General features: G+C 31.4%; 2 protein-coding genes across 2 annotated transcripts; one reads left to right on the forward strand and one right to left on the reverse strand.

Annotated features, from left to right (window-relative positions):
* The first annotated feature begins 4,478 nt into the window (after positions 1-4,478).
* Positions 4,479-8,239, forward strand: LOC107007686 (protein NEOXANTHIN-DEFICIENT 1). Its single transcript, XM_015206397.2, has 10 exons — positions 4,479-4,709; positions 4,789-4,872; positions 4,939-5,002; positions 5,190-5,236; positions 6,322-6,376; positions 6,611-6,649; positions 6,988-7,156; positions 7,460-7,523; positions 7,608-7,664; positions 7,829-8,239. The coding sequence occupies exons 1-10, from the start codon at positions 4,642-4,644 to the stop codon at positions 8,070-8,072; spliced, it is 891 nt and encodes a 296-aa protein (XP_015061883.1). The 5' UTR covers positions 4,479-4,641; the 3' UTR covers positions 8,073-8,239.
* Positions 8,240-8,293: 54 nt separating this feature from the next.
* On the reverse strand, positions 8,294-10,900 carry LOC107007685 (non-structural maintenance of chromosomes element 4 homolog A-like). The gene is made up of 7 exons (XM_015206396.2): positions 10,777-10,900; positions 10,608-10,688; positions 9,772-10,027; positions 9,564-9,654; positions 9,078-9,288; positions 8,877-8,968; positions 8,294-8,743 (listed from the first exon to the last, which is right to left on the reverse strand). Exons 1-7 carry the CDS (start codon positions 10,880-10,882, stop codon positions 8,441-8,443), a joined length of 1,140 nt encoding a protein of 379 aa, XP_015061882.1. The 5' UTR covers positions 10,883-10,900; the 3' UTR covers positions 8,294-8,440.
* Between the last annotated feature and the right edge of the window lie 3,546 nt (positions 10,901-14,446).

The raw sequence follows: 14,446 nt of genomic DNA on the forward strand, positions 1-14,446 counted from the left end.
ATAAACAAATAAGTCAATAGAAAAAAAAAAGAGGGAAAAAATGAAAAGAAAAAAAAACTTTAATACAAGATAAATAAAATAAAAAGTATTTTTAAAAAATTAAAATACTACACATGTGATGGTGCATGTTATACAAACGCAATCAACTTACTTGATTGAAAGTGTCATATCAGCACAAAAAATGTATGATAATACGTAAAAATGAAGTTTGAGGTGTGTGTGTGTTGGGGGGGGGGTAATATGACTGTAATTATATTAAAGGGTGTTGCTGTATTTTTGGGCCAATGTTGAATGAGGTACTTATGTCTTATCCCTTTTCTTTTAGGCCTCTGCTTTAAGTTTTTTCAGAACTTGATACACTACTAATTACCTTAGCTTCTCTAGCGTGTCAAGCCCTGTTGGTCTTAGTTATTCTGTTAATCATAACATATAAATTTATCATAAGTATGACCCATCAATGAATCTACTACATCATTTTAAGTCACAGACTTGTTGTCCGCATCTAGTAATTTGTAGAAGCTCTCTAGCAATATTTCATTTGGTAGCTTGTAATTCGGACGTTAATCTTATTTTCTTTGTAAATCTGAGTTGAACCTCCTATAATGCTTCATCCCCCAACTATATGAAGTTAATTATATCATTCCTAAGATGAATATGTCAGCTCGTAGGAAACACTCAAGACGAAAATATTAAGAATATTCTAATAAAATCAAATAGTAAAAAAAGATTTATCTATAATAAGATGTTATGAATAGTAAAAAAAAACTCAATTTATTACGAAATGTTATGAGTAGTAAAAAAAGTTCAACTTACTATAACATGTTTTACTTAAAAGATGATAGAAATTTGAGAATTTTACTATTTATTTAATTATGTTATGAAACCATATGAAATTAGAAGACGAATAAAGTAGGGAAAAGAGAAAGATTTCTTATTCATCTTGAAGTATACTCAGGATTCATCGATCTTTCTCAAATCCTATTTACAATGAAAGAAACCCTTTATTTATAGAGAAAACCTTACTTGGTCCCCAAGTAGGATTCCTAACCATATCCTACAAGGACTCCACATAATTAGACATTCACTATAATACTAATTGTTTATAACACTCCCCCTTGAATGTCGGTAGATTATGTGCCTCGTTAAAACCTTACTAGATAAAATCCAGTGGGAAAAAAATCTAGTGAAGGAAAAAGAGTACACATTCAATGTTAGATGTATGACATCTTCTAGTGCCTAGATTGCAAGTCAAAATAAGATTTACGCTTACCAAGATGCACCATTCCACTTTTCACTTGATAATTATTTCTACACCAGCATGCTTTAATAGTCGTAGAATTTATATCATAATAATATTTTAGATATTGTATCAAAGATACCGTCAACGATATATCATTTTGCATTGATTCACAATACGACATAATTTATTGAGATCTCATCACTTCATTATTTTTAGGTAGCTTGAGGTTTCATAAAGTGTTATGTCGTAGGCTCCCCAAGAGCACATTATCTTCTTATTATGATCATTTTGATTCTTTGATCCTCTCCCTTTTTAAAAGATTATTTTATTTAGAATTGATTAGTCTATCATGCTTCATGCATGTCATAGACTCTATTGGACATTCAATAGGAGTATTTACAACTTTTGTGTTGCTTCTAATCTCCCCCTTATGTTAGACAAACTAACATATATCTCAATCTTTTGGAGAATCTATCCTTATGCATCAATGTATATTCATTTATTATATACCACATATCAAAATAATCAGATGAAAAATATTTGATCCCCGATCATAAATCAATTGAAATAAAATTTGATCATAATTTATCGGTCTGATGCGTACAATTACTTTTGTATGCAATATCGTATTTCATATCAACATATGAAGCTTTATTTTCATAAACAATGATTTCACTATCTCAGACATTTAATGTCACAACATCTTGAGTATTTATAAATATTATCAAGAAAAATTGTCTTGGTTACATATTCTGAAATTGTGCTCTTAACTCAATTATTTTTGCACAAACAATTTTGTGAATGTAAAACTACATGTTGACAACAAACGCACATGTGAGTGATTATCTTATAGATGCATCTTTTTATCATGTCACATGATAGGTAAACGGACCCATATTCACCTTTTATACTTTTCAGAATTTAGGAATTTAGTCTCAACTTTAGTTGATCCAATCAACTTTATCACGAGAATAAGCAACGTAAAGAATTATTGAAGAAACTTCTAGTTTTTCAATGTATGTGCATTACTCAGTATGCACATCTTTGAGATGACCAAATTATTCATGCCAACTAATAAAATTAGTAGTATTCGTAAACTCCAAGTTTACTATGCCATGTGTCTTTTGCTTTTGTAAATTTTTGATTTACTATTATATGAGTAAATTTCAATTTTATCTTACTCCAAGAGTAATTTTCAGATTTATTTCTTCTCAATTACTTTACCCTTTAGGTGAGTCGTGATCTCATAATTGATGAACTAATATGAAGAAAATTGTGCATATAAACATATTATTTGTGCCAACATTTTTGCAAACATCAAGTTGCGAGATAATAATAGCACACATGAGACCATATATATAGAAGAAACATTTATTAGGACCATTAAATATCTAAACAATCCACTAGGTGGATGACTAGGTCCACAAATATCTGTATATGTTCCTAGAACGCAGAGAATTCAATCTCAACTTTCGTTTATGATGGTCTCACAATTAGCTTGTCTTGCTAACAAGTAGTACAAGAAAATTCATCATTTAAAAGAATTTTTAGTTTCTTCCATGGATGTTCATTTTAATTTTCCATAATTCGTCTAAACATTATAGGCTAACGATGTCACAGGCAATCGTGTCAAACTAAGAAAGTATTAGAATTAGTAAACTTTTTATTTACCATATAATGTGCCTCAATTGCACTAATTACTATCCAATATAAGTCAAAAGATAAAGTATGGAACTTTTCTTTAACATATATCTGCCAAGAGATAATTTTGGTGATACCACATCTACAATCAAGGATTACGATCTTTTCCACGCCTATCATGATGACTTACACCTCATTCACTTTAAAGAATGGATCTATATTTTTATCATTTGTCAAAAGCTCTCATTCTTCATGAATGGAACACAATCATCTAAGTACATCAAATTTTGATAACTTAGTACCTCATTCCATATTCATGTGCATCATTTAATCAATTGTCTTCTTTTAGACATATTATGCACTACTACCACATTCACTTCAGTAATGGAGCAAATTCAGTAAATTTCATGACTTCTCATCAAAAACACATTAGTTTTTCTTTAGTCATTTATTATCATGAATATGATGTGCATTAAGACTCAAATTCAAGGTCTTATCCATATAAAAGTGTCTTAGACCATAAATAGATGGAACTTGAACCCAATATCTTCTCATCATGATGCATCAGGACTTTAACCCAATGTCTTACCCTCTTGGTGCGATTGGACGTAAATCCATCGTCTAACCTACAATGAGGCTCAACCTCAAGCCTTCAAAATAATTGTAATTTCATCACTTTTGATGATCATTAACATGATCGTACATTATAATTACACAAAAAATTGAAATTATTGATTTATTATAATTAACATTAGTAGTTAATAGATATAGCTTAATAGATCACATATCTTATATAAAGGTTGAAAACATACCTTTCACTAAATTGTGTTTATTTAATTATTAAAATAAATTAAGAAATTCTCTTCCCAATCGGTTAAAATTAAACGTATAAAAAGTTGACAAGTCTCTTTAAATACTTATTCCAGATGGTAACTCCAGATCTGTCACATAAATAATTATAACGTAAAGATAAATCATACCTTGAAGATATAAGAACCTTATTGCAACCTTTTTACATAATGCAAGATCTCTTTTGCAATTTTCTCGTCTTCTATCACAATTCTTCAAGAATAAAACAATCGTGTTGATAACGTGTTATGAAACTATATGAAATTAGAAGACGGATAAAATAGGGAAAAGAGAAAGATTTCTTATTCATCTTTAAGTATATTCAGGATTCATCGATCTTTCTCAAATCTTATTTATAATGAAAGAAAATTCTTTATTTATAGGGAAAACCTTACTTGGTCCCCAAGTAGGATTCTTAACCATATCCTACAAGTACTCCACATAATTAGACATTCACTATAATACAAATAATTTATAACAAATTAATTATTTTTTAATTCTAATTTAATATAAGAATAAAATGATAATTTAACTTTACATTTGTACCTTTTCACTTTTCATATAATACTTCCTCCATTTCATATTTTAGGACACCCTTTCTTTTTAGCACATCTCAATAGTATGTCACCTAATTATTATACTTTAATTTTACACAAATATCTTTAAGAATTTATTTAGATTTAAAAAATTAAAAGGAGGGAGTATATATATATATATATTACTTTACTTGCTAATAAATAGTACTTTCATATTTTTTGGCCCAACATTGGGGGCCAAGAAAAAGGATTCAACTGCCTTACCTCATCTTCTTCTTAATAACTTCAAGTATTAGAGCTCTTCTTTTTTCTTTGCTTTCTTCATCCTAATTGCAAAGGGGCATATGCTATTATATAATTGCTATTTTGGAGTTCATGGAAGTGAAAGACACAAATTGTACTTCATTGGGTTATGGAAAACCTCCATGGATTTTTAAAGGCAGGCAAGTGGTGTATCCATTTATCTTTACAATTGATCTAAGTCTTGTGGATTTTAATCGGCCAATAATTTTAATGTTGCAGTGCTTTATACCAACTTCATCTTGTCAAAGCAGAGAACGCTAGAGCTTTCATTCCTAAAGAGTGCAAACTAGTTGAGGCATTTGGGTATGCAATTGTAGGTTTTGTTTGGAAACACAATTAGTGTTTTAATTTGTACTAGTTTACTTGCAGATATACTCTTGGTGGGTTTTTTCTTGCTAGCTATGATGATAGTCCTGCTGGAATTTTCGATGAGGTTTCGTGTTGTGTATTATAGTTTTGTTTAGTAGACCAAGTGATTTGTTTGGTATTATTTTAAGTTGAATTATTTCATTCTATATTGTAAGGCTGCCTGCTTTAATTTGTACAGGATTGTGATAGATTTGATTAAAGAATTCTGTTTTTTAGTTTAGTTAATTATTATTCTAATGCAAGTTGTTCAGCTTGTGGTGATTGCAGGATTAGTGTGGAATCCACCTACGTCTTGTGCGTAAGTATTTTTACTCTTCCTTTGCTTAGTACTAGTTATATACATTATGAAATTATTTTGGAATTTCTACTTCTTGTGAAAACGGAATATGGCCCCAACAAAATCAACCTGGACTCGTCGTTTAGATTCAATATGACTTTCTTTAATTATTTGGGGTTCCTTTTATTGCTTTTTTTTCTCGTCCTGAAATTTAAGATCCTTCTCGGGTGTGTTTGGTATGAAGGAAATGTTTTCTTGGAAAACAAGTGGTTTTCTTACTTATTTTTAGTGTTTGGTAAGTAAGGCGAATATTATCCCAACAGCATTTATATTGTTATCTAGCAAAATATTATGGAGGGGGGATGGAATGGGGAGTGGGGTTCGAGAGTGGCGGGGGTGGGATGGTCAAGGGGTGTGGCTGGGGGATTAGGTGGAAGGGGAGGAGAAAATAACTTGGAATGCAACTTGTTTTCCTTATTTTCATATAGGAAGTCATTTTCCTCATTCTTAAGGTACCTGTTTTTCTTGAGAAAATGTTTACCGGACAATTTGACCAACCAAACATTGGAAAATCGAAAAACATTTTTGAGAAAATGTTTTCCTCTATTCCAAACACACAGTTGTCTACTTTTTTTTCCTTCTCTGTGATTTAGAAGGGGTAGTTTCATTGAAGCCCCGCATAGTAACTGGTTGATACTACTAATTTAGCTGTCATGAATAAATTATTGAACAATAGGAAGTATATATTTGGGGATAATCCATGTAAACCTTATTGCCAACATTTTATTATCCTATTAAATAATTCAGTTTCCTTCTATCTCAGAAGACAAACTTGAAAATCCATACCTAGGGACAAGATATTAAAAAGTATATATTTGTATCATCACCAAGCAGTGGGATGAGATGAATCTCACTACCCTTAATTAACTAGAGGTCTCGTGTTCAAGCCTTGGAAATAAAAGTACTCTTAGTAGGGAGTGCTTTCCCGCTTTCTCGACCTTATGATGTGCTAATCTAGATTAGTTGCGGCAGTTTGTTTCAGATACCAAATGGTTAAACCAAAAACTATGTGTGTATGCTAACAAATATATTTTTGTCAATAATAGATGGGCTGCCAGGGTGCTGGTGGGCAGTGATGAGGCATGCCTTCATGGACGGAAGGTAGGTAGAGATCACTTTCTGATATACATCTGTACTCCCAACCTCAGTGTTAATTAGAATGACTTCTTTTAATCATTTGATTAAAAGAGTAATTTTCCAGCATGAGGGCGTGAAAACCGATAAAGATAGGCACTCACTAGACGTTCTTACTAAGAATCTAGTTTGCATCACTAATTTAATTTTTGTATATTGCATTATTTTGACATAATCTTAATAATATCTCCTGCATAACAGGTTGTAGGTCTTCCAAGCCAAGTTGCCAGATTTTCGAAGGTACGTCTGAGTTGGTAAATTGGATCTTCTGTTGTTGAACATTTGAGTTGTAATTTTTTATATCAACTATCATGCAGTTCAACTCTCCTGTTCAAGCTTTCGCAAAATGCTTTCAAATTACCGTATTCTTCTTAAATAAACTCTTTTCTGCCATGTTGGCTATGAATCTCCTTTTTCCACATGCTATGTGCATGGTTTTTACTATGCCCTTTCTAAAGGTATACTGAAGGTAACTGAAAATATAGTTCTAGCCAATATTTATCCAATTACTCGGCTGATGTTTAAAAAAAGAAGTGGTATATTCTGAGCTACAACTCACTTTGTTGACCTGCATGCAGAAAATTACAGCACTTCCACAGAAACCGGAAAGTAAATCAAGCAGTTTCCTAAGAAGGATTGGCTTGAGGACATCTTCTTCTAACTATATGAATCACATGGACGTAGAAGTTACTGAAATAAAGAAACAGACAGCAATGAGTATCTGCAACATAAACGTTAATGCCACTGGTAAATAAGATGACACTGCATTATTTCTTGGTAGATTAAATTCATAATCCAATTGTTGTTGTTCTGCGACTTCCGTTGTAGCAATAGTTGTGGAGTGTGATTCAGGACATGGTCTAACTAGCCAACTGGGTAGTTCCTTTATTCAATAGAATAAGCAATCAATTCCCCCGTTCTGCATATCCTAACCAAGGGAGGGAGTTTTTGCAAAATCTTGCAGTTTGAGTGTTTGACCATTAGCAGGTTATTTGGAAACTTCATCCCAAATATCATACTTGTTTTTTAAATGTTAATGGGAATTGGCAGCTTCTCAGCAGGATTCTAAGGGATGGATGGGTCCACTTATCAAAATGTCACTACCAAACTTCAGGTAATTGTTTCTATCTTGGTCCTTAGGGTGTTAACCCGTGAAGTAAATTTGCACTTGTAACTAGCAGTCTGCTTTAAATTTCAGTGGACGGACAAAGTACAATTCTGATCTCCTCAAGTACTCTTGCCAGATTGAGTGCAGGTCTGTGCTGCTTAGCCCGATCTATTCATTGTGCTATAAGTCTCTCTGCTAATATTCTGTAGCTCACTTAGCAAGTGGAACTGAAACATCTTCTTGGCCCCTAATTGGCATTAGAACTCGCTGTCAGGGCTAGTGATTTGTGGTTTTTCACTTTGCATATGTAGGGTAAGAGCAGTGCAACCAGCAAAAGTTTCGGGACCATCTGAGTCAGATGCAGACAAGGAAAATTCATCTGAAGATCAGAGCCCAAATGTGGAATCAGTTAGCAGAGTGCCCAGAGGGACCAAGAGAAATTTCAGCATATCTGTGATGCTGTCGAAGCCCATTTTGGCTTTAGAATTCAATCATCTGAAAATGAGAGTTGAAGCTCCTACTACAGTTACCGCATGTTCCCATGACACTACTTGACTAGTCATTTTTTTCTTTTACATGCCTTCATAAGATTGTTGATCTTCTCATTTATGTATGTTCATTCATAAAATAAATTACTTTTGTTCATTCAATTGTTGTCACTATCAGAAAACTTCGTCATTTGCACCTTGTACAATGACATATACAGAGGCTTATTTTGATCAGTGATCTTGTTGTTGCACTCTATTTGCTATACGAGATAATAAAGCAGAATTGTCTTAAAGCATTAATGATAGAACTTAATATAGTAAATATATGGGAAGTCTCAGATCCAGTTGCTTTACACATTCAAAAATAGCCTAATTAAAATATACAATCATGTTCACAACCAATGGAGAGTTAAAGGTTTAACTTATAGCTACATCTCATAGCAGCTTCCTCTTCAGGCTGCCACTGCCAATGCTGGCATCACCAATTTCAGGGGAGTTACTATCAACTTCTGAAGCTTTGTGTAATACCTTGCCTCGGTTCCTTGACAATTTCTTGACCCAAGTGATAGGTAACATTCGTTGACAATTATCCATCGCAACTCGCTTATTAGCCTCAGTAATGACTGGATTAACCAATATCTCTCTGTTTGGTTCATTAGCTTCAGTAAAGACTGGATTCACCAATATGTTCCTGTTTGGCATCAGCTCTTCTCCTTCTGGTACTGCATTCTTCATCAGCTGTGTGCACAATGATCATTTGGATATTATGTTAGACCAAGAAGCAAAAGTTATATGTGATTATATGGTAAGTTCATCGATTGCTCATGTAACAAAGAAACAATCTGGACTCTTGCTCATAGTATCTCCCTACCTCCCAATCAGCAAAATCTAATCTGAAGACGAAGTGGCTGTATTTAACTTCACCAGACTTAACTAAATTGGCATCAGGACCATTCCTTGGAGCTGAGAAAGGAAGAACATTAGAAAGGAAAAACCAAACTACAGAAAGAAAGACTGGGACATACATAAATTGCACTGCTCAGTAAATGGAAGATTTAGAAAGGTATCTTACAAAGAAAGTGAGATCCATTTTCATCGACATCTATGACAACCCGTCCATCTTTCACTAGAAAAGATAGCGCAAATAAATTCTCAATGCTTTGCGCAAAAGATTTTCTGTTCACTATGAGATACTCAAGCTTAACTCTCTTCTTCTCCCTTAGGATTTGAAACATAGTTGATATGTTGCTGTCTGTATCTGTTTTCTCCTCCATAACGTCAAGCTGTGATACAAGGCAGAATACATGCACTGAATTTAACTCAAGCAGCCATTCTATGCTCTAGTATATAAACAACTACTGCACCTCAATCCCAAACAACAATAGCAAATTCCCTTACTATGTCTCCAAGACGATACTTTGAATCCAAATTGGACATAATAAAGTAAGGGAATTTGCTATAGACACTCATGCATCAGTATTTAAAACACATACAACTCTTACGTGTACACTTTGACAACAGTAACAGCATAGTACACAAAATATGAGAAAGATCATACCTCTTGAGGTTGAGCATGCAAGTAAACCCTTGTGTGTGGTTTACGTATAGTATACTTACGTTGCTTAACTTCACAGTTCATGGGTCCAATCCTTCAGAATAAAGCAACAAAGAAAGCACATAAAAATACAAGAACAAGTCCCCCATGCACTACTAACTAAATAGTGAGCATTATGAATCAAGAAAAGGGTTGCCAAAACAAAACTTACATTGTGTGGCAACCTCTTCCATTCCTAAAAATTGGTGAAACAGCAAGCCCAAGTTTCTTCCAACCTACAGTATCTTCATTTGGAGAGAGCCCTTTTTGATGTTTTGCACTTTGTGGCCCGAAGGCTTCGAGCAAAGAGGAAATGAATATATAAGGTGTAACATCATCAGCAGAATGTGATCTAACTGAAGCCACCAAAGTTCTGGTGAGATCAAACAATGCCTCTGCATCTGCAACTTGCTCTCTTGGCTTTTTTACTATCCATCAAACACAGTGATAAATAAAGTCAATATTTTTTTTATCACTAATAAGTATGTAAGCAGAATTTCATCAAGAATGTTCAATTCTGCCTTAAAGTTGGAAAATGTACAAACTTTAGCTTTAGGACTTTAAAGCTTTTCAGTTGAACAACCTTCATTAAAACATCATAATATACATAAATATAGAAATTTATACGAAATATATAAATCAAAAATTATTTTTCACACATGTATTAAATTTTGAACACCATTTGCAAAATATTGAACACCACCATATCACACTTGTATGATGTTGTAATAAAAGTAAGACAATAACTTCTTCAAGAAAGTCCATAATTTCAACAAGAATGTAACTTTACTCAAAACTTAATTTATTCTTGTTCTTAAAAACTTTCAAGCACCATTGGCAAAATCTTGTAAATATTCATTATTCAACATAAAGATAAGAACTTTCAAGCAACATATTCAAAATCTTGTAAATATTCAACTTAAAGATGAAAACTTTAACACCTAAATCCCATCATACTCATGATAAAAGAACAAGAAACCCATCCATAATCACACAATAATATAATACCTTCATTATGAGAGTTTTCAATTTGATTCATAATTTCCTTGAACTTCTCCGAATCAACACAAGCAATATCATCTTTCCCCTCTGTATAATACATCATTTTTTTTAACAAAATAAGAAAAAAAGAACATAAAACCCATTAAAAAAGAGATTTTTTTTCCACAAAAATTACCAGAAATACTGTTTTGTATAGCAGAGTATTTGCAAACAACTACTCTTGCTTGAGATATGGGTTGCTCAGTGAAACCGTTCAACTCCTCTTGAGTACTCTCAGCCATATTTGTTTTAATTTTTTTACCAAGTAGATGATGATCAATAAAATTGTGTCTTTTATTTATAGGGGAATACAAGAAGTTTATTTTGGGAACAATTACGTAAAATGGGGGGAGATTTCCCGCTTGTTTAAATGTTTTACCACTAAGGTAAATTTTGTGGAAATTTACCGCTCCTTTTATTTTTAGGTTTTGATTTTTCTTTTTACGTTTTTGGGTAGGAGATATATCCCTTACCAATTATAAAAGTTAAAAAAATTATCGACATATTTCACTATCATATATATTATAATGAAAAAAATGAGAGGAACTCCATCTTTAGATTCTCTTATTATCATTATTCCTTATTAGTTTTATAAATCTCTCATTTTCACGCATCAAATTAATGTATCATCGCATCAGATTAATGTATCTCGCATATCAGATTGGTGTATCATGTATAAAATATAATGTATCTTACTTAACAATTAAGTATCTCGTGCATTAGATTAATGTATCAGCGCTTATATTATCGTATTGGTTTGAAAGGTTTCTGTAATTATAAATTTATAAGAGACAAATAGTAATTTTACCTTAAAATTATGTGATTTTTGTCCTTTGCTCCGTTATTATTACTTATACTTTCAAAATATTATGTATTTCAGCTCTAATTAAGAGTTTATACGTATCTTACTCATTTTTTCTACTAGATACACAAAATAGGGAGAGAGACGAGCAAGATTCATATATATCCAGACACATGTGAATCACACTATATGTGTGTCTCGAAAAGGGACTATGAGTCACTTTCTTTGAGCAATATTCTATTTTTCAGAGAGAAGAATGACCAAAAGTAGACCTGACTTGAACAAGTACATCCGACCTTTTCGTCTTGATTATGAATCAAGAAAGACGGGATCTAAAGGCACACAATTTTGTATGTGTATCTAGAGTAATTCGCATGTATTCTTCTAGAATATAGATATACGGGGGAAAATGTACAAGTATCTCCTCAACCTATACCCGAAATTATAGAGACACACTTATAATATACTAATGTCCTATTATCCTCTCTCCCCCCCCCCGAACTTATTTTATAAGTAATTTTCTATCCCTTTTCAGCCTACGTGGCACTAGCTTGAAAAAAAAGTCAACCAACGTTGGGCCCACAAGATAGTGTCATGTAGGCCGAAAAGGGATCGAAAATTATTAATAAAATAAGTTCAGGGGGGTAATAGGACCTTAGTATACTATAAGTGTGTCTCTGAGATTTCGGGCACAGGTTGAGGGGGTACTCGTGCATTATCCCGATACATGGTGAGCGGCGAGCGAGATGGAAGAGAGGCGAGAGAGATTCGTATATATCTAGATACATGTTAATCACACTAGATAGTGATACACATGTATCTGGGATACCAAATACATGACAGAACGGTAAGCGAGATAGGAGAGAGACGAGGGAGGCGAGCGAGATTTGATATGTATCTCAAATACATATGAATTAATTTGGACACAATGTATCTAGAATAAATTACACCTAAATTTGATCCCATATATCCAAGATACATGTATCTGGAGGCATTAAAATCTTGTAAGATACGTATGTAATATTGCAAACTAGACTATATTTAAGTAACTAGCTCATAAGTTAGTGGGATTTATGTAAGTTTCCATAAAAGTTCTTATCTATTATGGGGGACTTACATGTTTGTCCTTTGTTTTTATGCTATATTAATTAATTAATATTTTTTTTCTTGTTAAAAAATTATTAATTTAAATTTTTCACATAAAATATTAAATATCATATGATTAAATGAGATGTTGGTACATTTTGTGTATATTTTTTGAAATTCACAAGTTCCGAAATATTCTTTACCTTAGAATAAATATTACAGTTCAAATAAAATTGTAAATCCACTTAACTTATCAAAAACAATATCAAATAATTTGCTAAATTAATTTAGGTTCTATTGATTTCTCCTTACAATTGATTTTTTAAGATGATTAACCATTGACAAACTTTCTTTATTCATCACTCTTGTACCAACGTTTTGAATATCTTTCTCTATCACGTATTAGGAATGAAAAATAATTTTCAATAAGATTAATTTGAATCCTTTCGATTTTTCTTTGCAATTGATTTCCTGATGAGTAACCATTGACAAACTTCTTCATCACTATTGTATCAATCTCTTTAAATATCTTTCTCTCTCACATATTAGGAATGCAAAATATTTTTTTTAAAAAATCAAATCAGCAATTAGGAAGGCTTTTGTTGTTTGAGAAAAAAAATTGATGAGAAGAAGATGAAGAAGATAGGGGGTTGGGTAGGGTGGGATTGAGTAAAATTGATTGTCATTTCATTTATTTTTATTAAAAAATAGATATAAGATTTGTTTGAAATAACTTTCATTCTTTTTAACATAAAAATAATAATCTATAATTGTTGGGGTCAAGTGACACATGTCATCTTTTAGTTAGTCATTTTTGCCACATCATAAGAAGTGTATCTTACACACTTTACCTTTTCTAGTGATTATCGAAAAAGGTTTAATAGGAATTAATTTTGAATAAATAAAAGTGTTCAATGGATTCTAGTCTTAGTTGAGGTGTCTAAGTGAATTATGTGGATAACTTTAAGTGGCCGCAGATGACTTAAGCCTTAGAATTAATTTGGATACATACATATATATATATATATATACATATATATGTATACATATATGTATGCATATACATATGTATATATATGTATATATATGTATACATATGTATATATATGTATATATATGTATACATATATATATATATATATATATATGTATATATATATATATATGTATATATATAATTTTTTTGAATTGTCAATATAACTTTGTTATGTTTCTAATTATTGATATAACCGATTAACCAAATCAAAAATTCCAAACCAAAAAGAGAAAAAACAAACCAAATCAAATTTATTTTGGTTCGGATTGAATTACATTTCTTCAAAATAAAAAAAATCGAAAATTCAAAAAGAATATTATAAAATCGACGAAAAACTAAATGTACACCCCAAATATATATAGTAGTAATATATGTCTAATAAGATAGTATATCCATATTTTTACTACTCAACATGAACTTAGCTTTTCTTATACATTAAAATTTAGTTTCAAAGTGTACATTTATATAATAGAATTTTCGTAAAATTCGCATAAAAATTATTTCTTTTTAATGTAACATACAAGATTTATATGGCTCAATTTTAAGTTGATAATAAACAAAATCTTTACAATTAAAAATGAAAAACTTATTATTAAAAAAAAAATCTCAATATTTAAAGTATTTTGATTACATTAAATTAAATATTACATGTATGTTTGAAACATTCAACCGTTACTTGTCTGTTTTAAAAAACTCAATATATTAAATATGAAAAATCTATTTTTTTAATTGCGTGAAACAAAACCCCTGCGTATGCATATTTATATACTTTTAATTTAATTTTAATTTATTATTAGTTTGAAAAACCTTATATATTTATATAAAACTTTTTTTTAAAAAAAATAACAGTTCCATATAAAGACAGTTTCATAACTCTACATT

Source organism: Solanum pennellii, chromosome 12, assembly GCF_001406875.1.
Source record: "Solanum pennellii chromosome 12, SPENNV200".
NCBI classification, from domain to species: domain Eukaryota; kingdom Viridiplantae; phylum Streptophyta; class Magnoliopsida; order Solanales; family Solanaceae; genus Solanum; species Solanum pennellii.

Bases quoted from the DNA above. Each gene is read 5' to 3' on its own strand.
- LOC107007686 (XM_015206397.2), top strand. From the start codon at position 4,642: ATGGAAGTGAAAGACACAAATTGTACTTCATTGGGTTATGGAAAACCT. The intron at 4,710-4,788 runs GCAAGTGGTGTA...TTAATGTTGCAG, and splicing joins CCATGGATTTTTAAAGGCAG to TGCTTTATACCAACTTCATC. The intron at 7,665-7,828 runs GTCTGTGCTGCT...TTGCATATGTAG, and splicing joins TCTTGCCAGATTGAGTGCAG to GGTAAGAGCAGTGCAACCAG.
- LOC107007685 (XM_015206396.2), bottom strand. From the start codon at position 10,882: ATGGCTGAGAGTACTCAAGAGGAGTTGAACGGTTTCACTGAGCAACCC. The intron at 9,289-9,563 runs GTATGATCTTTC...CTTGTATCACAG, and splicing joins TGCATGCTCAACCTCAAGAG to CTTGACGTTATGGAGGAGAA. The intron at 8,744-8,876 runs GTAGGGAGATAC...TTGTGCACACAG, and splicing joins TAGATTTTGCTGATTGGGAG to CTGATGAAGAATGCAGTACC.